Source organism: Eptatretus burgeri, chromosome 2 (genome assembly GCF_056783735.1).
Source record: "Eptatretus burgeri isolate ZD-2024b chromosome 2, Ebu_testis_v1, whole genome shotgun sequence".
Classification (NCBI taxonomy): domain Eukaryota; kingdom Metazoa; phylum Chordata; class Myxini; order Myxiniformes; family Myxinidae; genus Eptatretus; species Eptatretus burgeri.
Genome location: NC_140962.1, coordinates 38,688,702 through 38,712,600, shown reverse-complemented (window position 1 = coordinate 38,712,600; position 23,899 = coordinate 38,688,702). Strand labels below are relative to the sequence as shown.

General features: G+C 43.7%; 1 protein-coding gene across 1 annotated transcript; it reads right to left on the bottom strand.

Moving 5' to 3' along the window:
* Positions 1-331: 331 nt before the first annotated feature.
* On the bottom strand, positions 332-23,430 carry CCT7 (chaperonin containing TCP1 subunit 7). Its single transcript, XM_085853116.1, has 12 exons — positions 23,168-23,430; positions 22,791-22,944; positions 19,719-19,825; positions 18,449-18,574; positions 18,305-18,357; positions 17,896-18,067; positions 12,382-12,546; positions 11,999-12,187; positions 6,268-6,365; positions 1,891-2,023; positions 933-1,139; positions 332-737 (listed from the first exon to the last, which is right to left on the bottom strand). The coding sequence occupies exons 1-12, from the start codon at positions 23,171-23,173 to the stop codon at positions 528-530; spliced, it is 1,620 nt and encodes a 539-aa protein (XP_085709242.1). The 5' UTR covers positions 23,174-23,430; the 3' UTR covers positions 332-527.
* Positions 23,431-23,899: the final 469 nt, after the last annotated feature.

Sequence of the window (23,899 nt, the reverse complement as noted above, 5' to 3'; positions counted from 1 at the left end):
TTTTGGTTGAAAAACAAATGGTCAGCAAGCTGGAACTAATTTGAACTTTTGACCCCATGTATAATCCCCAAAAAAATTTTCTACACATCATTCAAACCATCTTTTCCAAATTTCATGCTGCTCGACTCGAATAAAAGGCAAAATGTGCTTTCAGTGTTTCACCTTGAACACTCAAAATTGGAAAATAAATAAATAAACAGGATTTTGGGTGTTGGACCAAGACATCCATTCCAAACTTGGAGGATCAGCTCAGAGATTCATGGTGTGATGATAACTGTTGGAAAGAATTTTTCTCACTTCCAGCAGAAGGCAAGACAACAATGAAACAGAATACGGACACTCAACTTTATTAGTTTTGTCACTTGAATAACAGGAGGAATATTCCTCTGTTGGACCTATCAAAATCCAGCTTTTTTTCTTTCTTTTTTCTTGCACAAAACTATCATCAACACAACATAGCAAATCAAAAAAAACAAAAAACAACGATTAAAGCACAAGCCACAGGGGTGCTACAAAACCTTCATCCCTCAGCCCATTCCACCACCAGGCAAGGCCTGAGGAGCATCCACTGTAGACTTGGGGTTTCGTATGGTCTCGTCCACGGAGAGGATTAGACAAGCAGCCTCGCAGGCTGCTGTGATGGCGTTCACCTTGACAAGTGCTGGTTCCCAAACACAGGCTGTGAATGTGTCTGTCACACCCTCATTTACTACGTCGACTCCACTCCACAAGTGGCCCTGTACAAAGCAACAAAACAAATCAATTTGGATGCCAACCTTGCAGTTTCTCAACATGACTAAAGTAACGGTGTACGATAAATAAATACCGACAAGTCACTTGAAAACCTGACTTTAAAAATGCATTTGAAGTCCTGTACTGTGCTGTTTATCAAGACTGCATCTTCAAAGACCGAGAAGTTTGAGCTGTTTAACCTGAGCATGCTGCTGGCGTAGGCGGTTAAGCATGCTGGTTGCATCAAAGCCAGCATTGCTGCACAGCTGACGTGGTACCACCTCGAGTGCTCGCGCAAAACCCGCCAATGGGAGCTGCTGTTTGCCGGGCTCGGCACGTGATGCCTCGCGCAAAAACCGTGACACCTCCATCTCCACTGCTCCACCACCCCCCACCACTGCATCGCTCTGTCAAAGGAAGGGCAATGCACATCAAATTTGGATGCGTGGCAAGGTGTTGAGCTGATCAACCCTGAAGGATGTTATCCTGTACCAGAATCTGGCCTGTAAATTGGGTTAGTTGTGGAGAAAAAAGGTAAAAGGCCACATGAAACTTCTCAGGTCAATCACATGACTTGCACATGCCACTGGCATGACCAAAGTATTCAGTTACTTGCTTCAAATGCAAAATAACTCCAAAGGTAATTAATTTTATGGGGTTAAAATTGACAAGATTACCTTTCATGATTGTTAAAAACTATGATCCCAATTGTGCCACACAACTAAAATTACATTTCCAGTGAACTGGGCCCAAATGAGACACGACAGATCATTACAAAGATAAAAAACCAATAACACTGCAGTTTCATACATTACTGATTACGCCAAAATGCAACTGTGTGTGTGTGTGTGTGTGTGTGTGTGTGTGTGTGTGTGTGTGTGTGTGTGTGTGTGTGTGTGTGTGTGTGTGTGTGTGTAATGAATAAAATAAATAAATATTATAATTTGTTTGCAGCCTATGGCTGCTCGTTGCATCATTGCTGGAAGCGTGGCTGTGCCGCTGATGCAATTCCCCATTTTCCGTAAGCAGGTACTTTTGTCGGCCTCGGAAGGACAACAGGCCGAGTCAGCTCATCTGGTGTTATTGAAGATGAGAAGCTTGTGAAAGCAAAACAATACAACCCAGAAGGGGGGGGGTAGGGGAGTAGAGAAAAGTTACCTTGGTGGCTCGTCGGACAATCATGATGGCATCATGCAATGACCTCTCTGTTTCCTCCATGAACTGTTCTGCACCGCCACGCAGCAAGATGGTGCAGGTTTTAGCTTGAGGGCACCCAGCAAAGATATTGTACCTGAGTAGCAATCATACTGTTAGCCAGACACAAGTTAACTTTTCAACAGACAAATCTGTTTGATGGTGGCCTGAAAGAGGGGCCAAACATCAACTCCGATTCAACCCCACCCCCCCCGCCCCATCAAAACACTATTTTACATCAAATAAACCAACTGGCTTGACAGTAGTTATCTGCACGGTCGACACTACCTGGGACCGTTTAAGGGACGGTGTCATCTTTCTGCCTCCCGCATTCTCACAGTATGCTCAGCCATGGCCTCTGAAGGTCAAGACATCAAGCTGACCAGTCAAGCTCTCTTGCTATCTTTGATTTCTTTCTTTGTTTATTTTAATCCCTCTTTGGTTTGTTCTGCTTTGCCTTGCTCTTGTTCTCTAGTGGTCACGTAATTTGTGTTTTGGGGTGTGCAACTCCACTCACCCCATTCTGTTATTCATCTTTTTTTTGAATAAAGTCAAGGCTCGTGAAAGAGCGAGAACATTGAATGGATCAGGACGAAACAGAATAAAAGGAACAGTAGAGGAGGAAGGAAACCAACAGTGGAATTCTAGGACAAAATAGAGGAACATTTGGACAAACAATGGGTGTGTGGAGGAATGAGGGGTAAAAAGGATGCATGGGATGGACAGGATGGATGCAGAAGGAAACTCTCAGGAAGGAAGAACTGGAAAATTAAAAGGAGGATGAATTTACGTGGTTAACGAAGGTAAAAAAGATCATGGTTTTGGATGGGGGATGATCTGAGATGGTAGACAACAGCAGTCTTGAAAACCTAAAAGGAAGAACGAGATTGAAGAGAATGTGGAAGTTGATTCCATAGGTGGAAAAAAAAAGAGGACCAAATGAGTAGAGGTGAGCAGTGATCCTTATTTATTATTTTTGTCAACAAATTGTTGAAATCCCACTTTTCTGTACGTCCTTTTCTGCCTGGCTTGTGACATTAAAAGGTCTACATTGCATCGTTTCTGCTTGGGAGGCAGAAATTAGGCCTCAATTGGAAAGGTAGTTCAGCAATCTTGGCCTAATCCCATGGACCTTGCACCAATGCTAGTCTTGACCATGGGACGTGTCAATATTCTGTAGTTCCTCCTCCTACACATTTTCAGAAGTGCATTATAAATGACATTTGCTTCATCCACACAATCTATTTTATACTTCTTCAAAAGAAAATGTCAAACTCCCTCCTCCCACCCACACCATTTCCCAATTGTGGCCACCTTGTTACTATGCACAAATAACTATGGGTAGCATTGCTTACTCAGCACGAGCATGGGGAACTAGCCTAATACATAACTTATCAATGCTACAAACAAGTATGATGAATCACATTTGACAGAGTGGTGTGGAATTATTTTCACAAAAATATGGCAGTTTAACATAAGATGATCACAAAATTGTATTGCAACACCATTTCAAAGCAATTTTATGACATAGGCCTACTGTACACCGTTGAAAGGTCCGCAGAATCAGAAATTCATGTTTGGTTTAATGAATAAATATCGCGATATTTAATTAACTGAACAATGAATCTTTTTTTTTTTCTTGAAACAAAGATTTTAATGGTTTTTTTGTGTCTTTGTATGCTTCTTCACTGTTGAGAGATGGGGCCAAAACAATATATAGGTGGATGAGTTGCTTCGGTGACAAGAAAAAGCCGATTCGATTTTGGTTCAGGTCCGGATTCAGATCCGGCCTATCAGTGGGATACAAAATGCAAAATGTTCAGCCTGACGGAGATATGTGCTTCACAATCCCACAACAAAAGGAAAATGTCAAAAGATATCGTGATGCTAGACCAGAAGAGGATTGTTGTGGCATCATAATGTGGAAGCATTCCGACTTTGTTTAGTTTTTTTTATTTTTGAGATTTCATCAGTCTGCAGTATGTTTTTACATTTTTCTTGAAATGTTTTTCTTTTTTTTAGGTTAACGAGACTCAGTGGCATTGTGGTTGGATAATCTGCTCTGAAATCTGGGAGGTCCATGGATTGCTACTGACAATCATATTAAAGACTCCAAAAACGGAACATGCGGTTTTATCACGACACAGCATTTGGATGCTAGGATAGAGCACTGACAAACCCCATCGGTTGGCATCCCATGGAGGAATGTGGGGGAGTGATTTCTCCTTACTTGTCTCACTGACGATGGAGAGAGAGAGACATCACAGGATGGCATCACCGGCACCAAGAGTGCACACAAAGAAGTTACGTCACTTTACCTGAGGCTACCAGCTGTGTTTGTCTGAAACCAAGTGTGATATTGTCCATGGACTCTGTATGAATGCACCGCTCATTCTTGAGCCTTAGAACCTGAAGAAATAATAATACAAAAAATAAAAAGTGGAATGCTTCCTGTTTTCCAGGCAATTTGCTAATTGGCCTTTTCTCAACCGTTTATCACATTCCACATGTGGCCTCATGATTTGGTATATGGTTCCTGTATTTGGGCGTGATCAAATCTGGTGTATAGCATGTTCAAAAGTCAGGTGCTCGGGAAAACAAATATAGGTTTTAAACAACAAGAGATGATGCCAAACCTGCACTTATTCAAAATATTATATTGCGTTTCAAAAGAAGAAATGCTTTAATTGTGCAACAATTTTTCAGCTTCAAAAGTTCAAAGGCCATTAAAAAAAATAATAATAATAATTCCATTCTCGTTTGTTTTTTCGGGGCAAGAACAAGGCTGGGTTTGCGTCCGGGTTGGATATTGTGACGTGTGGTTTGCGTGAATGGTGGAGGCTCCGTTGGGTGTTGTACATGTGTGGACATGGTGTTGGGGATTGAGCGTTGTTCGTTTGCTCACCTTGTCCAGCTGTTTAAAAAACATCCAGTTTTTGAAGTTTCTATCAGAGGTGTGTATTGTGTGGGTATGACCACCCTCTCGGCTCTTGACCGAAGATTCCTCCAGCGTAAATCTGTCGTTTCTTGGACATCATGTGTAAGACACGAGTCCCATCCAAGTCAAATTTGTACCCAGATTGCAGACAATGATGCACTCTGGCTGACTGTCACCTTTCCAAGCGTAATCACTCTATCAAACTTATAATGGCACTCGGTAGAGTGCAGACCTCTGCCAGGCTGAACAGTTTACGTTTTGTATCCCACCGATAGGCTGGCTCTGCATCCGGACCTGAACCAAAATCGAATTGGCTTCTTATTGTTACCTTTCAAACTCATCCACCAAGTTGTCACAACTCAAACACAACCTTTTGAAATATCGTGCTACATATTGTTTTGCCTCCATCTCTGAATGGTGAAGAATCACTTAAACAAGAACGGCACTCTTCGACGTCACAACCAATATGCCTCCACCCACATTATTACATCATTATAATATTTGTATCATGTTGATTTAAATCCCTTCAGCTGTTCTCCAGTGTCAGATTTTTAATCTGACACGACCTCTGACTCCCTTGATGCCAAAATCGAATCAGTTCATCTTTGCATCATCATACATACTTGTACCAAGCTTGACTTGGATCCCTTCAGCTATTAAGTTATCGCAGTAATGAAAACCTATCATGGACAGATAGATGCACACAGAGCCCGACAACCTGAAAACATAATGCCTTCGTCGGCAGAGGCATAAAATTCTCATATCCGGATGTGGATCTTCACCAACATTGAATCAATTCGTCCTCATCACACACCCAACTTGTCCACCAAGTTTTGTCCAAATCCATTCATAACCTTTTGAGATATCATTTTTGGCCCAATCACTCATTGATGAAGAATCGTTTTTATAAAATTATAGGATCTGGATCGTCACCAAAATCAAATTGATTCATCCTCATCACACACCCAAACTGTCCACCAAATTTTGGCTGAATATGTCCACAATGTTTTGAGATATCCTGCTCACAGACAGACATGAAAACATAACCTGTGTCCACCTTCGGTGGCAAAGGTAACTACAGGAGTGTTTCACCATTTATCCTGCAGAGACGGACCAATTATACATTGGTGAAATTGGAAGGAATTTGAAACAAAGGCTAGATGAACATGATAGAGCAATAGTCACCTCGGAATAAAAGCGGACACGTGCCGAGACTCGGGGTCTATTGACCTGTTTCTGCCATAATGGCTTAATCATTCAGCGAGGCTTGTGCAGTATACTGATCAACACCACATTCCACGAGTACTTTTACGAATGCTTTCTGCATAATCTTCTACATATCAAATTGACAACAACCAAACAGCATTGAGAGACAGATGTGCACTCGCAGCTTGGAATCTCACCTTTCACTCCCAATCTGAATCTCTTCAAAACTCTGGCAACACCCAAGAACATGTTCAGGTAGATCGGAAACATTTGTCTGAATGGCACCGCCACATGCCTAAACGGGTCAAAGTCAAGCATCAAGTTATATTTGGTTACCATTTTAGTCTTGTAACAAAAGTCAGATCACTCAGATAATCACATCGCTGATGACAGAACAATAGAATCAAAGAGTCACTACACCAGTGTCTTTTTTTTTTTTGAAGGAATATCCAAAGCTTGTACAGTGTACACGCATTGCATGCTGGTCAAGGATAAGAGTCGACGACTGGGGGAGGGAGAGGGATATTAAAAACATCAAAACTGCCTCTTGAGACATCCGATATCAAATCACGACTGATTTGAGATCAGACATCTAAATTGCCAAATCTTTGGAAACCTCTCAGCTTTTTTTTTTTTTACTTTTGAGACATTGGTTCCACAGCCCCTAATTGTAGCTTCCAATATAAATGTAAAGTGGTTCCTTAGTGGTCACTGCATATGTGACCATAACAATTTCAGAGGGCTGTGCCTCACATTCAAAGCCTCAGCTTGTGCAACCACAAATGCATGTGTAAACAATTTAAAACCATTCACCACAAAAAAAGTGTTTCTTTACTTGGCTTCTAAGTTGGCCGAGCCAGAAGCCCAAGCAGTGCGTCATTGCTGGTGTCAATACTATGCGTTTATCATTCATCAGAACAGTAGCTCCTTCATGGGGGCAAAATTTGAGGCGGTAAGTGTGGGTTGATATCAGCACGATCAAAATAGTTTGGTGACAATCTAATGCAATTGCAAATAATGGTGACGATCAGAGACTCGTGTTTGTAAAATCTGCGGGAGCTGTAAATCGCTCTCCTGAAATTTTGTTTGAGAGTGCAATTGCTCCCATCAATATCACTCTCCTCAAATTTTTTTTGAGAGCGATTGCATTATGATGATAATGTCGATAGATAGATAGAAAACTTGGAACACTTGCAATGCATTGTCAATTTCATACAAATTGTCCCTGATCCAAATATCGAGCATACACTCCCGGTCAAAAGTTTTAGAACACACCTATTTTTCAGTTTTTACTGAAATTGAAGCAGTTCAAGTCCAGTGAATAACGTGAAATGGTACAAAGCTCAGCGGTAAAAATAAAAAGTTTAGGTTACCAAAAACTGAAAAATAATGTAAATTTCAGAGTTGTTAAAAAGGCCCTTTTCAGGGAACAAATAATGGGTTAGCAACTGCAGCTGTTCTGCAGCAATGGAAGGAAATCAAGCCTTGAAAGTTGATGCAAACAATTCCTGCAGGTGTCCCAACTTTTGTTGATTACTTAGTTACAAACCCTCTGTCTATATAAAAGCAGTGTTGGGACAGACTGTGTTGCTACACCCTCTGAAGCATTATTTGGACAATATTGCACTGCAGGAAGTAGTATATTGCTCTCATAATGGCAATAAAAAGACAATTAACAAAGGAAGACAGACAGACCATAATAACCCTTAAAAGTGTCGGTTTTTCCTTCAGAGAAATTGCAAAGTAGACAAGGTGTCAGTGAGTACAGTTTCCTGCACCATCAAAAGGCACTTGGAAACTGGAGGAGACTCTGACAATAAGAGGCCTGGCAGACCCAAAGCCACAACACAATCAGAAGACAAGTTTCTGAGAGTCAACAGCTTGCGTGATCGGCGGCTCACAGGACAGCAGCTTCAAGCACAGCTTAACACTGGTCGAAGTAAGGAAGTCTCAGTTTCAACTGTGAAGAGAAGACTTCGAGCTGCAGGTTTGACAGATCGAGTGGCAGTAAAAGCCATTGCTGATATGGCAAAATAAGAAAAAGAGGCTTGCCTGGGCCATGAAGTACTGCCAGTAGAGTACTGAAACTGGAAGAAGGTCTTATGGACCGAAGAATCAAAATTTGAAATCTTCGGTTCATCATGCAGTGTTTTTGTACGCCGTCGAGTCGGTGAAAGGATGGTTCCTCAGTGTGACACCAACTGTCAAACCTGGAAGAGGAAGTGTGATGATCTGGGGATCTTTTGCTGGATCCAGTCGGTGACTTGCACAGAGTGACTGGCACCCTGAACCAAAAGGGCGACCACAGCATTTTTCAGCGCCATGCAATACCCTCTGGTCTACACCTAGTTGGTCAGGGGTTCATCCTATAGCAAGATAACGACCCAAAACATACCTCCAGGCTCTGTCAGAACTACCTTAGAATAAAAGAACAACACGGTAGGCTTCAAATCATGGAATGGCCAGCACAGTCTCCAGACTTGAACCCCATCGAGCTGGTTTGGGGAAAACTGGACAGAAGGGTGAAAGCAAAGCAAACTACAAGTGCAACACATTTCTGGGAACTTCTGCAACAGTGTTGGGAAGAACTTTCCGAACAATATTTGATTTCCATTGCAGAAAGAATGCCACGTGTATGTTCGGCTGTGACATCTGCAAAAGGTGGCTACTTTGACGAGTCAAAAATTTTGATTAAATTTTGTTCAACAAAACGATTCCATGATTTCTCTTTTCTCTGCAATTGTTTATTTGTTCTATGCTTTAATTTCAGAGTACAATGAAACATTAAACTGCTTAAATTTCAGGAAAAATGGGGGTGTTCTAAAACTTTTGACCGGTAGTATACCTCCAACTAGAAAATATTCATAATGTTGTCATCCAACACCAGCCTGGGTTCAACACGAAACCACCACCAATGTTCAACACAACCAATGTAATGGCCTCACTCTCAGAGCTGCCAACAAGAGCCTCCACAAAACACTTCCGTGTCGGCATCATCGGGTGTCGTCCTCCATTTCTGACGTGTCCAAATTATTCCGATTATTACCACTTCCACCTCCAGAACTAATCATCACTGCTGATGCCAACAATACAGTCACTGCTGCTGCTGGATTTTTCAAAGTCACTACACCTGATTTTGCACCGTTTTCTGGTGCTACAAGGGTGCCTGATGGGTAGTCGATGACGTCCAGTTTGACCTTCCGCCGTAGCTTCATGTTGTTGTCAAGGGCAGCTTCCATCACTTCTATCCAGCCCAAATTGTTGACTTCAACAAGGAGATTCTCCATGGTGCCATGCATGAGATTTAGCTTCCTGTTTGACAACATGTTAGCGAGATGGCTAAATCCCTCCTCGACAATGCTATTGCTGACACCTATACACATTTCAAAACTCATGTTTGCAGGACTTGAAGATATTTTTTTCCACATAGACTTGGCTTTCACTTTGCTGAAGTAGTGGTTCACTGTGTACCTCAGGTCTTTCCACTCCCTTTTCAGTTTGGATTTATCAAAGTCACAGTGGCTAAGTGTAACTTCAAAGTGGGAGGCCAGAAATTCAAGTGACTGGAAATCGGACTCTACATCGCCCCAATTGGTTGGGTCAAGCCACTTCTTATGCTTGCAAACCTCTTGATCAAAGGAGCTGAATCTCTCTTCCAAACACTGTTGAAGTGATGGGGTAAAACATCTGATTTCAGAGCTTTAACTGGTTGTTGCTCGAGTAACATTCATCATTCCTTTGTAGTTTACTGTTATGTACAAGTATCCCTGCTTACCGAAGGTTTGCATTGCAAAGGTTCGCTTCAAAGAATGTTTTCCTTTCGGACTATTCATCCCTTAACTAAGGTCTTCATTTTCTACAACAAAAGAACCGTCACAATGACAGTGTCATGGTGATCGTGCAATGTCACTCCTATGGCATGGCGATGATACAAGTAAAATACGTTTTTTCCACGAATAACTATTTGATGGAGTGATTTAATTCCCCATTTAAAAGTTACTTTTCAGAAGGCTTGGGAATAATTAACTTTTCAGAATGAAAGGGTTAAAAATAACCAACTCCTCCACCACCCCCCGCTTCCGTACGAAAACGTGGACTCAAGATGGAGGTGGAGGTGGAAGGAGGTTTTGTTTTCACCCCTGTTTGTTTGTTTGTTTGTGTGCAGGATATCTCAAAAAGTTGTGGACGGATTCAGATGTAATTTGGTGGATGTGTTAGTGTGTCTATTATTCGGTAAATAATAATATAACATCACTTGTAACTAAAACCATTATTATACCAAGCATATGGCTTTGCTTTTACATAACATAACGTTTAAACATAACGTTTACAAAACCCAGTGTAATTTTCCCATCAAAAATAATGAAAAACCATGTCCCGCATAAGGAAGGTTCGCCGAAAAGAGGGGTTATTAAGGTAAGTAACCGCTTCATTAAGTGGGGGATACCTGTAATCCCTATTCTGCTTCTTCTTTCTCTTATTTATTTCCCAGGCACGTGATCAACAATGCCTCTGGACAAAAATCAATGAGTGTGATAGCGCACGAGAGCGATCGCGCTCCTTAAACACGAGTCTCTGAGACTGTTGGATTTGGTGTTACATCCAAAGTTCTGGAATTGCCCAATGTCCTTCCTCAGATCTGTTGACACAAACTGGACACAGTATTTTAAAGGCCTCACTAAATTCCTGTAAAGAGTTTACATTAGATTTTACAATTTATAATTTGCCCCGTGAATAAAACCTCAAACCATATTGGCTTGACCTATGGCTGCACGACATTGTGGTGTCTGCTTACCCTCAAATCGATTACCACCCCCAGATTCTTCTCAAATGTGACACACTCCAAGGCTGCACCTTTCATTATGGAATCCATATTTTAATTACTCTTACCCATCCCCAGCACCTTACATTTCTTTATGTTAAACTGCATCTGCCAATCTTTTGCCCAACCTATTAAAGTATAAATACTTTCCTGAATCTGATCGCTCCCCCCCCGCCCCCTTCCTCCCTTTCTCTCTGCCAACTTCTTTACCTCCAAGCTTTGTGTCATCTTCAAATTTGGAAAGCAAACTTAACCCAACTGTCCAAATCATGAATACTTAGCAAAGAATCTTGCTTTACTAATTCCCACACTTTTATGATGTACAGTATATTAATCCATGAGACAGGACTCCAAATTTCACAGATTGGTACCACTTGAGGTGGAAAATAAATTGTTTTTTGAGAGTGTAGTTAAATATCTTTATGTGATAGCCTTTCCAGATCGGTAGATATCGAGCACCCTTTCTGAACCTTACGCGTCTTCGTATTCAGAGCCCAATTTTGGGAAGGAGTATGCGGTTCCTTGGATATTTTCATTATTCTCAGGGTTTGAGCTGAAAATTTGGACACTATGCACTTGGGCAGTCTTGTTTCAGAAAAATATTTTTTTTAATTTGGTTTAAAAAATTTTAGGCATTGGTTAGGTAAGCAGGATGCACAGCTATATCATGACATCACAAAAATACTTGAAAATTGGCAGAAATGTGTGCACCGCAGTGGCGATTATGTTGAGAAATAAATATGCACCATGGTAGAATAAAGATTGATGTTAATATCTCTCCATTTCATTCAAATACCTTTACCTGTTTTGGAGAAGTAAAAAAAAAAATAATAATAATAATAATAACAATAATAATAATAATAATAATAATAATAATAAATAGGAGGCATTCCTTTTCAACATGCCCCATTACTTTTCAACACATGATGAATAAGAAATGTATATATGTAATTTTTATTAATTATAAACTATATCCTCAATAAACTTTCATTATTTGGACTATTGTAGCTTATTTGCACAATTTGAATGCCACAAAATATAAACATACAGTAAACAACAACAACAACAACAACAAAAAATGCCAATAATCAAGTATGTTTTATCACCATCATGGTCCTGCGCAAATCATCCTCAGCAACACGGCCGGCGCAGAATATGTCACGGTCAGCAAAATACTGCGTAGCAACATCGCCAATGGCCAACCGAGAAAGTACAACACGAGCGCCGGATGTAACAATCTTCTCCAGCTTCTCATACAAAATGGACCACTCCGCCTCCACAACAGCCTGGTATTCCTGATTGGTTCAGATAGAAGAGAAAACTCAAAGTTATATCACTACCAAAGCAAAGTCAAAAGCAGATATAAAACATGGCGAAACATCACCCAAATGTACTAAGTGCAGAGTCTTCAACAAATTTATAAACATCTCTACGTTTTCCAGTATGGCGAACAACCAACTGGCGACACAATATTTTCAACCTGCTGTACCTGCACGGATTTCAGCCGAATCTCAGCATTCTCCTTCTCGGCCTTCAACTCGAGCTCGATATTCAGTAATGCGATAAGTGGGTTCTCGTAATGCTTGGGCTGCATCTCAAAGCCAGCATACGAAAAGGTCTTCTTGAAGGCTACGCCAGCCACCAGGCGTGAAGCCTGTTAAATCAACACAATATCCGTTAGTAAATCACAGAAAAATCAAGTAAATCACTGCAATTTAGGCTTTGGCGAGAACGGTGATAAGAAAAATCACCACAACTCATTCACCTAATGCAGTAATCTACAATTAAAAGTACTTGCTTTGGTATTTACATCTCGTTTAGCTCTCTAGCTCAGATGTGACAAACTGAAGAGGGAAGAGTGGAGGGCTGGAGTCAACAATACAGCCATCATGGAAATGTCAGATCTTGGGTACCGATTTCCTGACAATGCTAAAACTTGGTTCGGTGGTGTTTCATGCTTCCAACATCAACAAGTTTCTTTACAACTGGAGATACAGTTCAAGTTTCCTTTTTTGTCTGTTGATTGAATCTGGAATAACACATGAAATAGATATAGTCATCATCAATTAAAGTTTCAAAATATGTGTTGCATTTCTCCAACTTGGCTTCGAAAGTTGTTTAAAAAAACAAAAAAAAACAACGTAGCTGTGCTTAACCAATGACAAGGGGTGCTCAAAAGATTCTACAAACGAGACTCAATTGTCCAAAACACATCGGTATATAATAAGGCATATGCACAAAAATATTGTCGCCGGTCTGGCCAGTTAAGTTCATCCCCCCGACCCAGTTGTGGTGGACTGGCGGTTAACACCGACCAGGCCGGATTGCCGAGCAGTTTTCCTTAGAAGGCGAACATGTGATCTTCAGATATTATGGCGCATGCGGAAGGGGCAAGAGCGGCACGTGCACGATGGAAGCACAACACAAAGGGTTTTTACTCAAACCCACCACAGATACACGGATAACCACAACCTAAAATAAACATAGGGATTTAATGAGAATAGATAAATATTTACAAGGGTAATTCAAAATGTAATAATACGTGAGGTAAATTAAAGCCGAAAGTCGAGACGCCTCTACACACTGACTTTAATACAGACAAGGAAGAAATGAAACAAAAGAAAGTCCTCCCTTTATTCTGGCACTCAGCTTGGTCTCGAGATGGTCTTTATTGAACTTTGGGGTCAAGGAGCTTCGTCCTGCGTGGGAAGACGTGCCCAAATATGGCACCGAGCCGCTCTCTGGGCAGGAAAACGTACGTCAGATCATTTGTGAGGCGGTATTCAACACCAGGGCTCACCAACTGCCGTGCGGCTTCGTCGATCACGCTGGCCGACGCCGCTGCTCTCTGCAGAATGGTGCCACTCTCTTCAGTGATATACAGGAGGCTTCAAGGTCGGTCTCTCATGACCCAGCCACGAGTCAATGGTCAGTGTCTTGCTCCACTACACGAGCCAATTTGCCTCAGCACAAATACGAGAATCATGCAGTCTTCTTTATGCAACGAAGGAAAGCAAGGCGTAATGCCCTGATCTTACACACCTTCTTATAGCTCCGCCGTCTCTCGACCATGTCCTTCACACCCAACTCAACCCAACAAAACCATCTCCTCTTCCTCCTCGCTTCTGAAACGTACACACTTCACGGTTCAGCCGAACAACAGTCAATGACTCGAGTCTTGCTGAGCACGTGGGCAAATTTACAACATGACACGAGAATCGCGCAGCCATTTCGTTGTGCCGAGAGGAGAGCAAAGCGAGATCCTCCATCCCAGCCACGTTCCTCTCACAACTGCTGTCTGCTCTTTGAACCTCACCTTTCTTCAACCTTCGGGCATGGCTTGTTGGCACGAAAACCGGGAAGGCGGGGCTTCTGCCTGCTTGGCACGTCTGGTGTCGTTATAAAAACACAATTCTTTCATTGCAGGCTTGTAAATGCAAAAGCGTAGGACAAAGGTCACAGGGGGCAATTGGTCTTAATCCCAATCTAATTAACACAGCACTACCCCCCATGTGGTGACAAGTAACACAAGCTCAGTTTCCCTACCTAATTTACATTGACATGTCTCCTCCATGTCCACGAACCAAGCAACTCCATACAATCCTAACTTTCCAATGAAATTCCTCAATCTAACCCCACAACTGTAACAATATATATATATATATATATATATATATATATATATATATATATATATATATATATATATTCTTACCAATTATGCATATACTTATATATTTAAAAAAAAACAACAACATGTTGGCGGGTCTTGAACCATTGCATCCTTTTTGTTGAACCATTTGAACTCCCCTTGTATCAAGTGACCAGCGATATTCATTGGAATGACCTTAAAGGGTCGAGGGTAAACGTCCAAGCACATCATTCTAAACACACAAATAGCTTTCACACACAAAAAAGAGATTTAATTGCATACAGTAAGATGCAGAAAGACAGAAAACGTTTTGGATTAAAAAATAGTCTGGCAGTCAAGCATGGAAGAATACACTCCAATGCTGAATAATGCAGGGGCTTGCATGCACAAATACACGAGTGCAAACCATAACAAGGTGTTCTTAGGTCATCCTATTCACCTCGGAACTATACTGCATTGACCGTGTTGGAGTTTGTCCTCTTCACCTGCGTAAAGAAACATACTGAAGGAAGTGTAGAAAGATGTTGTTGGCACCTCATGTAGGAGAATTCCAAAAGCATCGATCACTGACCAAAAAGTGTGAAATTATGAAGAAACTCAAGCAAGTCGTGAAATCCGCAGTGGACGACATTAAATATGGCAAGGGAAAGTTCCAAATAGTTCAAAGCAGCCTTCCTCATCGGCTGAACTATAACCTTCAACATCAAATTTGGAACAAGATATGCAGCTATTTAATTCCCTGAAGGTGGAAACCTCCATAATCCAGAATAGGCCAATCCCCAAATAGTCCAAGCAGGGCAGGTGTTACTGGATATCAAATGTACTCTTTTTTGGGGGGGGGGGGCGTACAAGTGCATACGTTTTTTGTTCCCCCCCCCCAAATTAACCACGATGAAGAAGAGTATGTGGCGGCGGGGCCTAATAGCAGCCATGAGGGAGTCCTGCAGGCGGTGTGGTGGCTCTTACACCGATGTCTTATGGGCAAAAGTGGCCCCCCTCTAAAACAATCGTGAAGATCGCTGGTCTCAAGGGTACCTTTGAATAGTAGTTTGGGTCTAAGGGATTGAAAGGCTCTAATCTCTCAAGCATGTAAAAAAGGGGTCTATGTGGTCTAAATGGTCAAGGGTCTAAGCTGTCTAACATGTCTGAAGGGAGTAAAGGGTCTAAAGGGACTTTCAGGATCTTGGAAGTGCTGAAGGTTGCAGACTCTAGGGGGTTTTAGGGGTATGTAGGGTATCAAGGGGTCTAAAAGATGTAAATGTCTAATGGCATCGAAAGGTTAAAAAGGTACGTTTCAACAGTATGTAATTAAGACGTACATTTAGTCAGGGTGCAACTGACTTTCAAACAGTACATAAGTAAGAGACATATCGAGGCTTCACGGACGGACGGACAGTTTTTCATTCTTGTATATACAGACCCTTTTTATTTTTATTGAAACATGTTTCACTTCATTTTACATTAAGACTTAGAGACAGAATTGCAACAACTTTGTCAAGTGCAACATGCCTTTTGATTAAACCATTCAGCAAAAGCAACGGGTCGAGAATAGATTTTCAGAGAAAAATATATTTAATATAAAAGACTGCTAATATATTTCAAATAAAGAACTAAACCTGAGCAACATGGAAAATGGCCATTACAATGGCTTGGGGCTATGTGAGCTTGCTCCCACAAACACCCCCCCCCCCACCGCAAAGTCTTCATTTGTACAATTTTAAATTTCCAACCTGTCATGGTTGCTGGAAATATATTGTTGTGGGGCAGGGTATCGGTGGCGATCACGACCGCAAGAGGGAACAGTAGAGTCGGCTCCACCGAACACACCGGAATTTAGGTCAGGAGCCTCGGATAAGTCCGAAAGGCACGGGACCCTTACAGGACCATGAATCACCAATAATTCGACCGCGTGGGGTCGGGTTAATTGCCAAACTTCAATATACCTAAGTACCCACGCGGCAAGCTACCGGGGAATTCACACCCTCGACAGGCCTCGAGCGGAACGACATTGCAACCAAAACACGCACCGATAAACCGACAACACGCAGCGACATTGCTAAACCAAAGGCAGAAATGACAAAGAACGAGCTGGTACATTCAACAAGAGGGGAACTTATTTACAATAATCGGGGGACGAGGGGAGCACGTAAGGGCAGAGATCCAAATAAAGAAAGGAATCAAATGTACAAGCAATTTCTTGAACAATTCTACTTAGACAGGGCCCACAGACACACACAAACCTCAGAAAGAGGTGGACCTCGAGGTCTTTATTGCCCCTTCAGCTCAGGAGGGAAGAAGAGCTGAGGGAAGAGAACGTGCTGGCAACCTGGCAGAGTTCGCGCGGCTGGACGACCGCCCCTTCCCGGAGCACCAGGCACCAAAGAACGGACCAGGGCAGCCGAACCCAAAGGAGGCGAGATGAGGTGATCTCCCGTGATGAGATGGTCGACCGCTTGTTGTAATGCGCCAGACGAGACGCCTCGGATGCAAGGGATGCAGTCAGCCGCAGGCCCAGACAGAAGCGCGCTCGAGCCGACAGGACGCAATCCAATACTTTTTCCGTCGTTTTTTGGGGTGCGGTCCTGCTCCCCCGTCGCCTGCTCCCATTGGATGGACGGCGTGTTGCGGCTCCGCCTTCTAGAGAAGGACCGCCCCGGCTTTGATCCGCGTGTCGCCCATTGGGCGGAAAACGACGCATACCCATATTTGGCGCGCAGCCAGAACGAAGCGTTCCATGCCCATATTTGGGGCCAAGCCAGAACGAAACGCTTCGTGACCATATTTGGTGCGACATCCACACTGCTTGGGGCATGGAATTCCACCCATGAACGCATGCCGACAAGCACGCGGACAATGCCACGAGCAGTGTTGTTGTTGTAGTTGTTGTTATGGTAAAAATCCTATCCCTAAAATAACTTCACAGCACACGTACACTTAATTCCCATTAGACATAGGGGAAAGGGAGCTATCTATCCATTTACTTAACAAAATAACTGAGCTACGGGGACCTGAATGTTGAGTGCTCATGGCTGCCAAATTCGTAAGAGCATATTCCACCCCCATAGCAAGCAGCTTCACCGCAGACTAAAGACCAGCCTTGATGGACCCAAAGGGTACCAATGTTCTCAAATTCTCACTTCTCATTTTGTTTTTCACCTGAGGCTGCCTTACATCTGCTTGGAAGCAGAAACACCTTAACATGCTTTATCACATCCAATGAAAACTCCCGACAAAGCAACAAAACAAGATCTCATAATTTCACTCTATTTGCTCCACAATACGTTTGACATTTAAGTTGCTCTATCCCGTGCATCATTAACTTTATTGCATCCCATAATTGAGCAGCAGCACCTCAATGTCTCCCCCCTGAATTTTCTTGATGCCGATCATGTTGAGGGGCAGGTGTTCATCCAACATGCCAACAGCTTGCACCACAAGGTCGGCAAAAAACTCCTTTTGCCGAGCCACAAGCTTGGAGCTGAGAGCAGTCGCCGCACATTGCCGTAGGAGGTGCATAAACTCTCTATGCAGGCAGTCACAGACAATTCAATGAATGATTGTTCATAAATCAATTTACCAACAATGCAAATAGTCAAACATTTTTTTTTTTTAATTAAATGTAAATAGTCTCCAGAAAACATTTTTCAATTATATATATATATATATATATATATATATATATATATATATATATATATATATATATATATATATATATATATATATATATATATATACAGTATATATGATGTTGACTCACTCTTTATCTTCTTTCTTTACCTTCACAGCAATCTCCAAAATACGCTTCACGGCCTGAATAAACAAATAAATATACGTGTCTATATGTCTGTGTTTAATATGAGGAGGTCGTGAATTGCAATTATTAATTCTTCTGTCTCCATACCAGCGTGGCACCCTTCCGATATGCACGGATGATCAACTGTGGGTGGATTCCTTCTTCAACGTGTGGCTTGGCTTGCTTAAGTAACTCTGCAGCCAGAAGAGTTACAGAGGTCGTTCCATCTCCAACCTAACACCAGCACACAACCACAAAAAATAATAATAGAAAGAGGTTCAAATACTCCAGCAAAGTCGATGGTGTGCCATTACAAGATCCCACACTTCCTACCTTCAACCTCAAGCAAAGTTGAAAGGTGGCACAAAGTTCCATAAAGAATGACCAAATATTAAGTTGTTATTCCCCCCCCCCCCCGTTTTGACTGCATGACCCAAAGTCCCCACCCCTGGGACATTAACTAGAGGTCAAATACAAAATAATAATAATAATAATAATAAGTTACATATTTCGTTTTCGTAAAAATAAAATAAAATTAAAAAAAACGTTACGTTACATATTGTATCCCTCAATGTTGATTGCAAATACAAAGTTTCATTTAAAAAAATGTTTTAAAATGTGCCTGTAATTACATTTTTTTTGGTACTTCACTTCAAAGCCTCAAAGGGAACCAAAATGGAGCCCAAATGTTCCTGCTCTTGTACCTTCATGTCACGTGATCATAAGTACCCAATTTGGTGAATTTCTGCACAACCGTTTCGGAGCGAGCCAGCATGACAGACAGGAAGATCACAATACTCCTCCACCGTGGTTTTTTTTTTAATTTATTTTTTATTTTTATGTGGGGATAACAACAACAGCATGAAGTAGAACGGATACCTCCACCATGTTGAACAGTTTATGTTTTGTACCCCACTGATAGGTCAGTTCTGCATCCACACCTGAACCAAAATGGAATTGGCTTGTCACCTAACCAATTCATCCACCAAGTTTCGTCCGAATAATTTTTCAATTTCGACCGTCCGAATAATGTTTTGACACATTGTGCTATGTATTGTTTTTGGCCCCATCTCTCAATGGTGAAGAACCACTTAAATAATTCTAGAATCAGGATCTGAATCTTCACCACAATCTAAACAAGTTGTCCTCGTCACACTTTCAACCTGTCCACCAAATTTTGTCCGGATCTTTCCACAACTTTTTTTAACATATCCTGCACACAGACGGACATGAAAACAACTTGTGTCAATCTTCGGCGGGGGAAATAATAATACACTGAAATTATGTCATAAAAGGAAAATGTCCCCAACAGCAGCAACCTTCACTTTCATCAATATTACAGCACAAAATCAGAGCTCATTCCTTCCCAGAGTTGTACCTCTGCATCTTGTGCTCTGGCGATGTCTACAAGCATCTTTGCAGCTGGATGTACCACATCAAGAAGTTTCAAAATGGTCGCACCATCATTTGAGATGGTCGCTTTGCCTATGCAACATCAAATAAAGCATCAAGAAAAACGATGTATTGAAGGCAAGGATTGCATATAAAGTTTAGGCTACACATCACGGTGCCAATAAAACGGGAATACTGTATATTGTGCTACAAATTTAATTTGGATTCAAAGGAATGCATAATAGTGCGAGCCGTCGGGTGCTGGGATCACGAGCCGGCGGGTATATGCAACAATTTCTCCAGTTTGAGATATGCAACATAACAATGGAAGACTGCAAAGATTTTACAAGGATTTACAAGGAATTAAGGTGCATGAGGAGGCCATTCGGCCCATCATGCCTGCACCACACCAATACCAGATTTAATCAATCCGTTCAAACCCCGTCCCTTCGTGTGCAGCCTTTTGGCTGCCACACTGGCACTCATTTTGCCAACCTCAGAAGGATGACAGGCTGAGTCAACCCAAGGTGTTAATTCAGTGGATAATGGGGCTTGAACTCAGGACCCGAGGATCCCAAGCCACCACCCTAACCGTTAAGCCAACGCCAGGCTTTAACCGATTGGAAAAACTAAGGAAGACACTGCGAAGAAGATTTATTTTACCCACAAGCCTTTTACTGTTCTCACCAGTACACCATGGGGAAAAGCAGCATCAGTCACATCAGTGAAGAGACTGTTACAGTTACATAAGATCCAAATAAAACAAATGACAACACGGTTAAACGTGTTGTGAGAGACAGGCATCAAGGAATTGGGAAAGCAGACTGACATTTATAAGACCAGAAAGACCGAGCGAGTTTCCACGAACGAGCGTGTTGCCACAATCGAGAGGGTTACCATGACCGAGAGGGTTACGACGGACGAGCGGGTTGCCGCGGACGAGCGGGTTGCCGCGAACGAGAGGGTTACCACGAACGAGAGGGTTACCACGAACGAGAGGGTTACCACGAACGAGCGGGTTGCCACGAACGAGAGGGTTTCCACGGACGAGCGGGTTACCACGAACGAGAGGGTTTCCACGAACGAGAGGGTTACCACGACCGAGCGGGTTACCACGAACGAGAGGGTTTCCACGACCGAGCGGGTTACCACGACCGAGCGGGTTGCCACGACCGAGCGGGTTACCACGACCGAGCGGGTTACCACGAACGAGAGGGTTACCACGAACGAGAGGGTTACCACGAACGAGCGGGTTACCACGAACGAGAGGGTTGCCACGAACGAGAGGGTTACCACGAACGAGAGGGTTTCCACGAACGAGCGGGTTACCACGAACGAGAGGGTTGCCACGAACGAGAGGGTTGCCACGAATGAGCGGGTTTCCACGACCGAGCGGGTTTCCACGACCGAGCGGGTTTCCACGACCGAGCGGGTTACCACGACCGAGAGGGTTACCACGAACGAGAGGGTTACCACGAACGAGAGGGTTACCACGAACGAGAGGGTTTCCACGAACGAGCGGGTTTCCACGGACGAGCGGGTTACCACGGACGAGCGGGTTACCACGACCGAGCGGGTTACCACGACCGAGAGGGTTACCACGACCGAGAGGGTTACCACGACCGAGAGGGTTACCACGAACGAGAGGGTTACCACGAACGAGCGGGTTACCACGAACGAGAGGGTTGCCACGAACGAGAGGGTTACCACGAACGAGAGGGTTTCCACGAACGAGCGGGTTACCACGAACGAGAGGGTTGCCACGAACGAGAGGGTTGCCACGAATGAGCGGGTTTCCACGACCGAGCGGGTTACCACGACCGAGAGGGTTACCACGAACGAGAGGGTTACCACGAACGAGAGGGTTACCACGAACGAGAGGGTTTCCACGAACGAGCGGGTTACCACGGACGAGCGGGTTACCACGGACGAGCGGGTTGCCACGAACGAGCGGGTTGCCACGAACGAGCGGGTTGCCACGAACGAGCGGGTTGCCACGAACGAGCGGGTTACCACGAACGAGAGGGTTGCCACGACCGAGCGGGTTTCCACGACCGAGCGGGTTTCCACGACCGAGCGGGTTTCCACGACCGAGCGGGTTTCCACGACCGAGCGGGTTTCCACGACCGAGCGGGTTTCCACGACCGAGCGGGTTTCCACGACCGAGAGGGTTACCACGACCGAGAGGGTTACCACGACCGAGAGGGTTACCACGAACGAGCGGGTTACCACGAACGAGAGGGTTACCACGACCGAGAGGGTTACCATGACCGAGAGGGTTACCACGAACGAGCGGGTTACCACGAACGAGAGGGTTACCACGAACGAGAGGGTTGCCACGAACGAGCGGGTTACCACGACCGAGCGGGTTTCCACGACCGAGCGGGTTACCACGACCGAGCGGGTTACCACGACCGAGCGGGTTGCCACGAACGAGAGGGTTGCCACGAACGAGCGGGTTACCACGACCGAGCGGGTTACCACGACCGAGCGGGTTACCATGACCGAGAGGGTTACCATGACCGAGAGGGTTACCATGAACGAGAGGGTTACCATGACCGAGAGGGTTACCATGACCGAGAGGGTTACCATGACCGAGAGGGTTAACATGACCGAGCGGGTTAACATGACAGAGGGTTACCATGAACGAGAGGGTTACCATGAACGAGAGGGTTACCATGAACGAGAGGGTTACCATGACCGAGAGGGTTAACATGACAGAGGGTTAACATGACCGAGCGGGTTAACATGACAGAGGGTTAACATGACCGAGCGGGTTAACATGACAGAGGATTACCATGACCGAGCGGGTTAACATGACAGAGGGTTACCATGACCGAGCGGGTTAACATGACCGAGCGGGTTACCATGACCGAGCGGGTTACCATGAACGAGAGGGTTACCATGAACGAGAGGGTTACCATGAACGAGAGGGTTACCATGACCAAGCGGGTTACCATGACCGAGCGAGGTCTTTAAACCTCTACGAACCGACGGCAACGCGAGCAAATTCACCATATTGCATGACCCGAGACAACATCGAGAACCATGAACGAACCACTGGAGTCCAGAATGAGCTTGTCCATGCCCCGGGGGCCGAGGGTCGTGCGCACCGCCTCAGCGACCACCTGACACGCACTGATGTTGCTGACCAGCTGCGGGATCCCCTGGCTCGAGTCGGTGCCCTCCTTCAGGAGGATTATTGGAGCGTGCTGCACCACAGCGAGCACACACCGGTCACGTCAACGACACTGTACAATGACGACCAAAGCATGTCATCGATTCTCTCCGGCGGTGCACATCACATCTCACCCAATGGAAACACATTCAAAAGTACCTTCACACAAGTACACCGTGCTATACCTTCATCCGTGAAGTTACGAAGAAAAATTACTAGCTAAAATAAGAGGATGACGCCGGATTGCAAACTCTTACCATCATTTTGCCGAGCAAGGAGGAAAGCACAACGACACTCCCACAATGCACCACGCGACTTTCTAGATTTTTCTTCAATGGAAGCACGGTGACGTAGGGCGACCGTAAAAGTTTAAATCGCAACACGTCATCAGTTTATACAAAATGCACTTCGTCTTTAACGACAAACTCAGGTAAGTTTAAGCAGATTAAATATTTTGTATTACACCGCCGATCTGGATCGTCTTCTTTTACACCCCCCGATTTCCAATCTCCACACCGGAAATGGCAACGCAAATGCATTGAAGAACCAACTGAGAAAAATAAATAAATATGTCACCTCCTCATTGTATGTCACTATTACAATTAAAGGTCGTCTTCATTATGACATTGATAAGTGAATAAAATAAGGCTTCAAAGTGTTTTCAGAGCAATCCCAGAATGCCGTGCGCGCCGCCATGTTGGTTGTATTCACTTCCCGAGCAACGTTATAGCATCAGGAGTCCTACAATCGAGCATGTTTATCTCGTCATTATTTGCTTACTGCATCATTTGGCCTTGTTTACCTTTTGTCGCTTGTTTGGCTTGGCCGACCAATATGGCGCCCGCGCACTGCATCATGGGTAATGAAACGACTCAAAATGTTCCCGGAGTGTTCAGTTCCCAAGCCAGCCGTTCCTTATCAACGGATTCCAATGAATTGCTTGCTTGAATGCTTAAGCCATTTGGCCAGCACGACAAGAAACTTGTTAA